The 12606-nt window shown below is 40.8% G+C and overlaps 1 protein-coding gene across 1 annotated transcript in view; it reads left to right on the plus strand.

The window, feature by feature from the left end:
• zdhhc8b (zinc finger DHHC-type palmitoyltransferase 8b) overlaps nucleotides 1-12606 on the plus strand; it is an 86333-nt gene that overhangs the window by 60410 nt on the left and 13317 nt on the right. The window contains exon 2 of the mRNA XM_010876573.5: nucleotides 11769-11890. Within this exon, the coding sequence (XP_010874875.1) occupies nucleotides 11769-11890 (122 nt within the window). The remainder of the gene's footprint in view (nucleotides 1-11768; nucleotides 11891-12606) is intronic.

Here is a 12606-nt window from a genome sequence, read left to right on the forward strand (position 1 = left end):
TACTATTGATAGCATCGCCGTCTATGTCGCCGTCTACTTCACCTCTCTTTCTCTCAACAACATATTGAGGTCATGCGGTGTCTCTCAAAAGTATACACCCACCTTCACCTTTTCCACAATTGATTTTGTAACAGCATTAAATCAAAACTGAGTCAATGAGACGTTTTTGCTGCTGATCATCATGATGTTAAAGTAAAAAAATTTAATCTGCAAATTGTTCTAAATTAATTACAAATATTATACTAAAAATAATAAGTATCCCCTGCTTTTCTATGGCTCACCAGAATGAGGTGTGATGCAACCAACTGTCTTCAGAAATCTTGTAATTAGTCTGAATCCACCTGTGTCCAAGGTGTTCATAGGATATCAGGTTAAATCCACCTGTCTCTAGGAGGTCCCATAATTGGTTAGTACAATTCCTAACAAAATGACATAATGAGGATGAAGGAACATTCCAGAAAATGGTTCTTCAAAAGCACTAATCAGGGTTAGGATATAAGAACATTTTCAAGCCACTGAACACAAAAAGGTCATTGTTCTGTAATAGACCATTCAAACCCTCAACCTCAATCCAATATGAGAATATGTGGGAAGAGTTGAAAATTGCTGTTCACCTAAGGTCCCTGTCCAATTTGACAGAGCTTGAGTGATTTTGTAAAAAGTAGGCCAAAATAGCTTTATCCAGATGTGTAATGCTGGTTGAAGCCTATCCACATAGACTTGTTGCTATAATTATTGCCAAAGTTGCCTATATTGAATACTTATTCAATGGATTATTTTCTGTTTCTTATTTGTGATCAATTTAGAACAATTTGTAGACCAATTATTCTAAAACTGTTTTGTGTTGACTCTACAGTAGCACAGGTTCTGTAATTCCAAAGTAATGTGATGTAGCCGGTATTAAACACACTATGACATTAAGATTTTCTTTCCTGTTGATCAGTGGCAAAAACTCTTAATTACATCAATATTCTTTTAATGTTGTAACACAATGAAATGTGTGCAGGGTGGTGGTGTGGGGAGGGGGGCGAATAATTTTGTAAGCCATTGTACCTCCCATGTTTTAAATCAGTCTGTGTGTGTTGTCCTTGTGTGAGGTCTGAGTCAGCTATCCCAAGACATTAGGGATCAGTGGTCAGTATGGAGGAACACGTGTTCTCCCATTGCGGCCCAATGGTACTATCCTGATTCTTTAGTTAATGAGAGTACAATCTGACAGACAGATCTGTGTGCCCAGCATCCTATGCAGTTAGACACATTGGGGAATTGGAGGGTAGACACCTGCAGTAAACGGGTATTGCCAGCCTCAGATACCTTGTGTAATCTAAATCATTTTCAAATTGTTATTTTATGTCATTATAGTTTTCTGATCAGTCACAAACAAACCACATGTCAGATTAAGATGTCTCATATTTCATTGTCTGGTTGGCCAATCCCTACCTGGCTAATGCTGTATATGTTTTAGATGAAAGGAGAAAGTGCTCCAGATTGACTCGTGTTTCCCTTTGATGGTTTTTCAGACGATGCCCTTGTACATTTCCTCATCCCTGAAGCACTCCTGCAGATAAGAGAAGCTTCAAAGCCAGCAGCTTTCTGCTCAAATCTAAAGAACCTAAATGAAGGACTGGCTCACTCAGATTTGTGTAGTCAAATCGCTTTGGAATGTTTGGAATAGGCATCATCCTGCACAGAAAATCAGAAAGCTAGACTTCTATCCCTTTCAGATAGGAATTGCTGTGTTTTTCCTGGGAAAGTATTGGCCAATATGTTCCCCTTTTGTACATTTTTTGTATTCAATTCTTGTCAGCTTGCACATTTCATAAACTTAATGGATGTGGTTGTTCTGCACTGTAATTATGTGCATGTATTACAGTTTGGTGTTGATTATTACCTTCACTTAACTATCAAAGTATGTGTGCTCGAGGAATGATGAGTTGTGTCACATGTTGAAACAGCTGGCTTTTAACAGCGCAACATTATGGTGTAGGTTGGATACTGTTTCTTGCTATCTACTGGCAATTATTAATTGGCTAGCTAATGAGTTTGGTATTTCCTGGCTTTTATTATGTTATGGTATCAAGCTAAGCTGGCAAGCTTTGCTGACTGTTAAACTTCAGAAATACTGAACAAAACAGTGTAGTTAGATGGAAATGACTTCCTCATCAAAGCACGCTTACTGATTTATTTTATCTTGGCAAACGAGAGAGAGGAGAATCCATTTTGGAGATCATACTCTGACAAATATGAGTAGAAAATTGTATGTAGATTGCATTCTTATTGAACTATTGTCCTTATTAGGGATAACAGCCAAAGTTTTGTTGTACCTTGGAAATAATGAATGTACATAGGCCCTTAAGTCAGTACTCGGACAAAGGTATTAATGCAGTGATGTTAATGAGAGACTATTATACTGCTTTTGCAGGTATACCCCTTTTGTACATTTAGTGTCAGTGGTTGGGAGGGGAGGGTAGGGTGGCGGTGATGGGTGATATTAAACCCTGTAGACAATTTTCAGTTAAAATAAGGGAGGTGTTAAACAATGTGTTAATGAATTTTCATGCAAATGAAGGGAATGTGACTTGGTTGTTAGGCCGTCTTCCTATTCCACTTTCAGGTATATCACAGAGCTCGCAAGGGATTTGGTCTGCACATGAAAGGTTTGTTAGGGGAAATGTTCCTTGAATGGAAATATTACGGTGAATCTCACAGAAGTTACTTTGTATTACTGGGCCATTTAGATTTTTTTTATGACACCAAGTTGATAACTTTACTTGCCTTTTACGATGAAGACAAGCCAGCTGAACAGGACACATGGAACTTGCAATATATTTAATCACTGGCCAGTATTAAAATTTAATTAAACTACAAATTAAAATCCCTATCTCCATCCATGGCGTATTAGAAATGGTAGATATTAGCTAGCGAGTTTACTAGTCAATGAAGGAAAACAATGTAAAAAATATATTTTTAAAGGTGAGTGGACGCTTTTTTGACAGATGGAATCACATCATATGAAGACAGGTGAAGAGGAGACATTGTGACAAGTAGAAGCAAGGATTGAACCCTGGAGCAAAAAATTTGCATAGAGCGAGGAGTTTTACCACTGAACAACAGCTCTGCCCAGGGATTACATATTTATTTTCTTTGATTGTGATGGGCTGTGAGTGGCATGAAGCCAAATCCAAACTTTCTTCCCTTTGAAATGTATTTTCTTGTAAAAGTACTTACCCTATGAACATGACATTTTGTATTATGTTTTTTTATTGGTAACATTTTGGGGGAAGCTTGGTTTCTCTGACTTCCTTGAATACAGCTAAAACAGCAATCCTTTGCCAGAAGAGTCAAAAGCAAAAGAAGATTGACATATACACTCACCTAAAGGATTATTAGGAACACCTGTTCAATTTCTCATTAATGCAATTATCTAATCAACCAATCACATGGCAGTTGCTTCAATGCATTTAGGGGTGTGGTCCTGATCAAGACAATTTCCTGAACTCCAAACTGAATGTCAGAATGGGAAAGAAAGGTGATTTAAACAATTTTGAGCGTGGCATGGTTGTTGGTGCCAGAAGGGCCGGTCTGAGTATTTCACAATCTACTCAGTTACTGGGATTTTCACGCACAACCATTTCTAGGGGTTACAAAGAATGGTGTGAAAAGGGAAAAACATCCAGTATGTGGGCAAAAATGCCTTGTTGATGCTAGAGGTCAGAGGAGAATGGGCCGACTGATTCAAGCTGATAGAAGAGCAACTTTGACTGAAATAACCACTCGTTACAACCGAGGTATGCAGCAAAGCATTTGCGAAGCCACAACACGCACAACCTTGAGGCGGATGGGCTACAACAGCAGAAGACCCCACCGGGTACCACTCACCTCCACTACAAATAGGAAAAAGAGGCTACAATTTGCATGAGCTCCCCAAAATTGGACAGTTGAAGACTGGAAGAATGTTGCCTGGGGTGATGAGTCTCGATTTCTGTTGAGACATTCAGATGGTAGAGTCAGAATTTGGCAAAAACAGAATGAGAACATGGATCCATCATGCCTTCTTACAACTGTGCAGGCTGGTGGTGGTGGTGTAATGGTGTGGGGGATGTTTTCTTGGCACACTTTAGGCCCCTTAGTGCCAATTGGGCATCATTTAAATGCCACGGGCTACTTGAGCATTGTTTCTGACCATGTCCATCCCTTTATGATCACCATGTACCCATCCTCTGATGGCTACTTCCAGCAGGATAATGCCCCATGTCACAAAGCTCGAATCATTTTAAATTGGTTTTTTGAACATGACAAAGAGTTCACTGTACAGAAATGGCCCCCACAGTCACCAGATCTCAACCCAATAGAGCATCTTTGGGATGTGGTGGAACGGGAGCTTTGTGCCCTGGATGTGCATCCCACAAATCTCCATCAACTGCAAGATGCTATCCTATCAATATGGGTCAACATTTCAAAAGAATGCTTTCAGCACCTTGTTGAATCAATGCCACGTAGAATTAAGGCAGTTCTAAAGGCGAAAGGGGGTCAAACACAGTATTAGTATGGTGTTCCTAATAATCCTTTAGGTGAGTGTACATTGCCTACTGGGACCCATCAAATGGTAAAAGAGTTAAGCTAAGTTAACAGCATCGGCAAGAGGTACCTTGATAAGATCAGTCCAATCCAGTACTGCCTTGTTGCAGTGTTGAAGATGATTATGCCCGATAAGCAAAAAGGAAATTAATTAATAATTTCCGCCCATCCCCAATTTCTAAAATGTCAGTGGGACTTATCCACAAAGAGTTAGGGAGCCATCAGAACGACACGCCTGTAGTTTTGTTTTTCTTTTGACTGACTTTCACTTTTTGTATTTACTATTCTCGAAAATACAAATATATTCCCATTCCATATACACTGATGAGTCAAAACATTATGACCACTCACAGGTACAGTGAATAACATTGATCATCTCCAAACAAGGGCACATATCAAGGTTTGGGTAGATTAGATGGTAAGTAAACAATTTGTTCTCGTAGTCGATGTGTTGGATGCGGGAGAAATGGGCAGGAGTGAAGCCCTGAGCGACTTTGACAAAGGCCAAATTGTTATGGCCAGATAACTGGATCAACACTGAAACAACAAGGCATTTGGGGTGCTCCCGGCCAGCGGTGAGGAGTACCTACCATGAGTGGCTGGAGGAGTGCTACCAACCTAAACTTTGTTCCAGACCAGGTACACCCCTTCATGGCAATGGTATTCCTTGATGGCATTGGCCTCTTTCTGCAGGATAATGCGTCCTGCCACAATACGCACATTGTTCGGGAATGGTTTGAGGAACATGATGAAGAATTCAGGGTGTTGCCCTGGTCTCCATGCTCCCCAGATCTCAATCCGATTGAGCATCTGTGGGATGTGCTGGACCAACAAGTCCGGTCCACGGCAGCTCCACCTCGTAATTTACAGACTTGAAGGACCTGCTACTATTGTCTTGGTGCCGGATATCACACGACACCTTCAGTGGTCTTGTAGAGTTCATTCCTTAGCAGTTCAGTGCTGTTTTGGCAACATGCCAAAACAACATAATATTAGACAGGTGGTCATAATATTTTGGCTCATCAGTGTACATACTAAATGTCAAGTATATACAGTCCGATTATCCAGGGGCAAATGCTCCAGGTGTTTGGACATGATCAAACAGCACAGATCATTGCTAGTGGCTAACGTTACACAGCTCAAGCTAGCTGGAGAAGTAGAGCTCGGCACAATTGGCACAATTGGTTGTCCAATTGACGGTGACAACTGTGCATTCTGGGTACATCCAAAGAAATGCAAAACTGAGCCAATACCTCTCCCATCTGCTTCTTCCAGTAACTCCCATCATGCTAAATATGTCTTTTTTTTCATATATTTCTTTACAAAAAGGTAAGTGTCAAAATGACTGGCACCCTTAAGGATTATTTTAAATAAAGTAAAAGAAAAGAAAATCAGAAAAAAGTTTATGGCCTCCTGTTTCACTGGGTTATAAAAATGAGGTAACGGATATAAAATCCTTTGTCATCTAATGCCTTAAGGGAAAGCAAAGAGTTCACCATGGTTGTTGTTGACCTTGAATCAGGAAAAGGGTACAAAACAATAGTTAAAAACCTGGCAATAATTAAGAAATGCATAACCAGTGGAATAGTGCTAAACATAATCCAAGAGCAAGGGAAAAGTAGAGCTTGCTCATCATATACACAAGCGCTGTGTTTGGCAACGAAACAAGGATACAAAAAAGCAACTTGATTCTACTGTAAAATAAGTTTGGGGATCTTTGATGTTAAGGGGATAAAAACGAGTTTCAATCATTTTGAGACCTTTTTTTTTGGGGGGGGGGGGGTGTACAATCCACATAAATAAATTACAATATAACTATTACCTGTGTTGTTTATTTTGTACGGGCTGTTTTGCTCATCTTCAAAAAGGTGCCAAGCATTTTGGAGGTCACTGTAAATTATGTAATTGACCACACTGCCTGTTTACTTTGGTGGGTAAAAGCTTATGTTACATACACTGTAAAAAACAATTTCAACAAAATTGCCTGACCATTTAAAGAACATACAATTTCAAAACAACCAGCTACTATAGCACTGGGTGTTTGTTCAAATTATGTTGAGCAAATGTTGGACAAAATCACACTCCTATCGCAGCTGGCTGCCATGCAATTATATGTTCAGTCAACTGTTGTGCCATTTTGTTGAAAAAAGAAAAATCACAATTCTATTGCAACTATTTGCCAAAATAATTGTAAGTTAAATCAACTTCAGTGTTGGCCTGCAAAGTGATCTGTAATTACCCTTGGAATCCAGCAAAGAGTTAGGCTATCCAACAATTTAAATATTAAATCACACACAACTTGCATTTTGAATGATTTTTATGTTTTTTTAAAGCGTTATTCGTCAAAAACAATAATGTATGTGAAAAATACAGTTATTTGTAAAAACAAAGAATAAAGCATGCTGGGAAATATGACATTAATGGAAGCCATTCATTTGTGAGTAGTTTTAAGCTAATATAGCATTTGTAAACCATAAAAATGTGTTTAAAATAACCTAAGCACCTTTTCATCATATAACTGGAATAAGATGGTGGAGTACGCTCAACCTTTTTTTCTTTGAAATTGTATCAACATTTCTGTAACTCATCTCACTTCAAGCTAAATTTGGAGAGTGAACTAGCATTTACACTTTAGCACTAGTTCTTAACTAAAGTCCAGCCCAACTTACAGAATAAGAGTGAATGAGCAACAGTGTACCACTGAACTTTTCCTCTGCATGCCCGGCTTCTGTCTGTGTTCTCTCCTCCCTCAGCTTACAGACAGACAAAGCTCTGGTTTGTTTCACTCGTTAGCTGCATCTGTATGTGCCAGCCAGTACAGCTGTACTCGCTCACCCTGTGACATTGTTTCACTCTGAACTGACACGTTTAGTTTCTCTATTTGAGAGAGTGATTGAGAAGGAAGGCTAAGGTTAAATGTCAAGCTAGGGTACTCTTACACCCCCCCCCCCCCCAAGTCAGCGTGGCCAGAGGGTTAAGTAGTTCTCTGTGTGTGTGTGTGTGTGTGTGTGTGTGTGTGTGTGTGTGTGTGTATGTTTGTGTCTGTAAGTCTGTCTGTTAAAATGCGTAGGGGGATTATCAGGTTAAAACAGGCCAGGGGTTGACTGTACTTCCTTATGACCCCCCCCCTCCCCCACCCAGACTATGCCCTTGGTGTTTTCCACATGGTATACATTTGCTTTGCCACACTCACAGCAGCTGTGGGAAGAGACTGCCCACAGAGGCACTCTAGTTCTGGCCCCTGTTGCTGGTTTACTGGCCCTCCTCCAGAGCAGTGTCTGGGGGTTGGGGCTCATTGTGACTGGTCTGCAGTGAAGCTTCCACTCTGAATAATTGAACAGACTAGAATCATCTCCATTAAAAATACCAGGAAATCAGTGCTGTTGTGCAAGTGTGGGCACAGGTGTGTGTGTGTGCGTGTGTGTGTCCGTGTGTGTGCGTGCGTGTCTGTGTCCGTGTGTGTGTGTGTGCGTGTGTGTGTGCATGAGCGGGCACATGCAGATAGTGTGTACAATCATTATCCATCAGGCATGATCAAATATAAGTGCTTCCTGTATCCCATAATGACAAGTCTACATTTGAGGCTTTTTTAGACATTATAATCCCTATAGTGTGGTCTAAAATATAAAGTATGTATTGATTGTATATTGTTTATATATAGATGGCTTATATACAGTGGGGAGAACAAGTATTTGATACACTGCCGATTTTTCAGGTTTACCTACTTACAAAGCATGTAGAGGTCTGTAATTTTTATCATAGGTACACTTCAACTGTGAGAGACAGAATCTAAAAAATCCAGAAAATCAAATTGTATGATTTTTCAATAATTAATTAGCATGACATAAGTATTTGATGACCTACCAACGAGTAAGAATTCCGTCTCTTACAGACCTGTTAGTTTTTCTTTAAGAAGCCCTCCTGTTCTCCACTCATTACCTGTATTAACTGCACCTGTTTGAACTCATTACCTGTATAAAAGACACCTGTCCACACACTCAATCAAACAGTCTCCAGCCTCTCCACAATGGCCAAGACCAGAGAGCTGTGTAAGGACATCAGGGATAAAATTGTAGACCTGGAAAGGCTGGGATGGGCTACAGGACAATAGGCAAGCAGCTTGGTGAGAAGGCAACAACTGTTGGTGCAATTATTAGAAAATGGAAGAAGTTCAAGATGACGGTGAATCTCCCTCGGTCTGGGGCTCCATGCAAGTTCTCACCTCGTGGGGCATCAATGATCATGAGGAAGGTGAGGGATCAGCCCAGAATTACACGGCAGGACCTGGTCAATGACCTGAAGAGAGCTGGGACCACAGTCTCAAAGAAAACCATTAGTAACTCACTACGCCGTCACAGATTAAAATCCTGCAGTGCACGCAATGTCCCAGCTCATGCCAGCACATGTCCAGGGCTGTCTGAAGTTTGCCAATGACCATCTGGATGATCCAGAGGAGGAATGGGAGAAGGTCATGTGGTTCGATGAGACAAAAATAGAGGTTTTTGGTCTAAACTCCACTCGCCGTGTTTGGAGGAAGAAGAAGGATGAGTACAACCCCAAGAACACCATCCCAACTGTGAAGCATGGAGGTGGAAACATCATACTTTGGGGATGCTTTTCTGCAAAGGGGACAGGACGACTGCACCGTATTGAGGGGAGGATGGATGGGGCCATGTATCGCGAGATCTTGGCCAACAACCTCCTTCCCTCAATAAGGTCGTGGCTGGGTCTTCCAGCATGACAACGGCCCAAAACAAACAGCTAGGGCAACTAAGAAGTGGTTCCGTAAGAAGCATCTCAAGGTCCTGTAGTGGTCTAGCCAGTCTCCAGACCTGAAATAGAACAGGGCTGGCCAACCCTGTTCCTGGAGAGCCACAGTCCTGTAGGTTTTCTCTTCAGCCTCATTTGTGACTAACCTGAGTCTGCTTTTCATCCAACTACTAATTAGAATCAGGTGTGCTGAATAAGAGTTGGAGAGAGAACCTACAGGACTGTGGCTCTCCAGGAACAGGGTTGGCCAGCCCTGCAATAGAAATTCCGTATTGCCCAGCGACAGCCCCGAAACCTGAAGGATCTGGAGAATGTCTGTATGGAGGAGTGGGCCAAAATCCCTACTGCAATGTGTGTAAACCTGGTCAAGAACTACAGGAAACGTATGATCTCTGTAATTGCAAACAAAGGTTTCTGTACCAAATATTGAGTTCTGCTTTTCTGATGTATCAAATACTTATGTCATGCAATAAAATGCTAATTAATTACTTAAAAATCATACAATGTGATTTTCTGGATTTTTGTTTTAGATTCCGTCACACACAGTTGAAGAGTACCTATGACTTCTACATGCTTTGTAAGTGGGAAAATCAGCAAAATCGGCAGTGTATCAAATACTTGATCTCCCCACTGTATAATGGCTAAGATCTGATCAAAGGTGCACCGCATGGTGTTGAGTGTCTGGATAGAGATCTTAACCATGGTGTACTGGCAATAGACAAAAAAATGAAAAACATTATTGCTCTTATAAGCCAGTTTCTGACGCAATTAATAAAAAGTGATGTGATTTCATACCGGTGGTACACAGCCTGACAATCCACGGCCAATCAGCCAATCAGCATTCAGGATTTCAACCACCTGTTTAGCATTTATATAATTAACTATTTATAATTCTTATGAAGGACTTACCTGAAAAAATAAATGAGTAGTTAGAACATCACAAATGGCTTTCTAAAGTGGTCAGGATTTTATGTCCATAAGGTTTTATTTTGTTTAATTTTGGTCCCAGAGACCTCCCTGCAATGTTCTTGGGTCGTTTTGCTATGGTCACCTGAACGTTCATGTCAAGTGTTGATCTCAGGTTTCTCAAATCATTCTTACAAATAAAATTAGGAGGTTTTAACAGGTGAGCTGTTCAGCTAAAGTAGTGTATACGTCTTTAATCAATGTGTAAATGATTAGATTTGACATGATAATTCAAGTAGTGTGCTAATCTTTCTGCTCTAACACACTCTGAAGAAGTAATGCATTTTCTCTGTATTTCATGTCCTAGGGATGCCTTAACAACATATTTCTGTTTGCTGGTTGGGTCATTAACAACATTAATTAATATTGGGTCTTACAGGAGGTCTTAAATGGAAAATATAATTGTGATTTTCACACAGTTTTATACAACTGTCAAAACATTAAAGGGGGAATAATGACAAATGTCTGCTGTTTGTCTGCTGAAGTAACAATTATATACATGAAAACTGATTTTCTGTCATAGCGAAAACACATTGTGGAACCTCAATAGATTGTGCTATATACCATATACATTTAGGTGATAAATGTCAATTACTAGTTCACATTTGTTAAAATCTCTTCAAAAGACGTCACGTTGGCTTGTAAAGTAAGCCCATGAGTTGTCTATGGCGATGTTACAAATGGTAAACCTTAAATCCCGCGACAGACGTTTATCATATAAAATATGTACGACGTTGGGGAGAGCAATACAACCAGATGACGCTGCACTCACGCTAGCTCGACCCAGGAGTGAGTTATATGCATAGACACAGGGAATAAAAAAGAAAGTCTGTGAATCCCCCAAATGGGATTTCTGGAAAACCTTGGAAGCTGATATAATGAGTAAGCTTGTGAGGTTTGTACCATAACAGCAACACAGTGCCTCTGTGAGCTGTCTGCCTGTCTCCCTGCCCGGTTGGTCAGTCCCATACTCAGTAGAGCCCTGTCCTCTTGCGTCATCATCTCTCATTGAATTCTATATCTAAGCAAGAGAGGAAATCTGTCCAGTTACATGCATGGCTGGCGATGCCATTCTTATTATTTCTGAATCTCGAGAAGCAAAGGAACAATTCCAGCTTTACAAAATGTTTTTTTGCAAGGCCTGCTGTTTCCCCATTTGCACAGTGTTATTAAAGATGCTAAAAAATGTGTAGTGTGTCAGAAGTGAAAGGGGAAGATAAGAAGGGGTAGGGTTTGCATTTTACTTTTGCCCCTCCATCCCTAATTTTCTAGGCAGATTACATGGCATTATTTGCCCCCATGTGTGGCTAATGTCCATGCGTGTGTACGTACGTGTGTTTGTGTACGTACATCCTATTGTGAATGAACATGTCATTCATTCTGAGCCTCCTATCTCAGTCTGAATTCTCAGATATCACAATGTATCCTGTTCAATCTCTCTTCCGACTCGGCAGGTGCCCCTGGCTGACCAAAGCAATCTCCCCCGCTGTGCCTCTCTACAATGGTGTTGTCTTCCTCTTTGTGCTGGCCAATTTCAGCATGGCCACTTTCATGGACCCCGGGATCTTCCCCAGAGGTCAGTTCCCTTATTTTACTGAGTGTCTGTCTGTATGGGAAGAATAGGTGTGTTTCTGTTTGTGTCTCTGTGTCTCTCTGTGTCTCTGTTTCTCTCTCTCTCTCTGTTTCCCTCTAATCCCGGTCTTCTCAGTAACCACTAGCTCATTACGACAGCCAGTTAGAGTTAATATGTCCTGGTTCTGCGTGAGTCACAGGCCTGTGACAGGGCGACCGAATCTTGATTGACGTTACGAGGTCTTACTGCTGCCTCCTCAGGAATACATCAGGCGCTACTTAATGTCAGTCTGCTGTTAGTAATATTAAAGGAAAGGAATCACTGTGTTTGGTCCACATTAGAATCTGCTCTGTGGCAGAACATCATGTAATTAAGATACTTTTCTGGGTGCTTTCCTGGCCCCTATGTTTGGTAATGATCAATGAATGTGACCCATTTACACCTGATGGTTGAAACATGCTAAACACCTGTCTTTGAACTCCTCTTCCCCAGTTAAATAATCGTTAGGGCACATATGGCATTGCTAGGTTACTGTAACTCCCTGAAGTGAAAGTGTCCTTCAGGTCCTTAACATGGTTGTTATGGAGACTGAGGAGAGAGCAGCAATCATTTACTAAAAAGAGTGTTACAGGGAAACGTATGCCCACTACATTGAAGTGCCTGTGGCCAGATACATTATCCTACTCTTCCTTCCTCCACACTGTCTGTGTGTGGGGAGG

This window comes from Esox lucius, chromosome 13, assembly GCF_011004845.1.
Source record: "Esox lucius isolate fEsoLuc1 chromosome 13, fEsoLuc1.pri, whole genome shotgun sequence".
NCBI classification, from domain to species: Eukaryota; Metazoa; Chordata; class Actinopteri; order Esociformes; family Esocidae; genus Esox; species Esox lucius.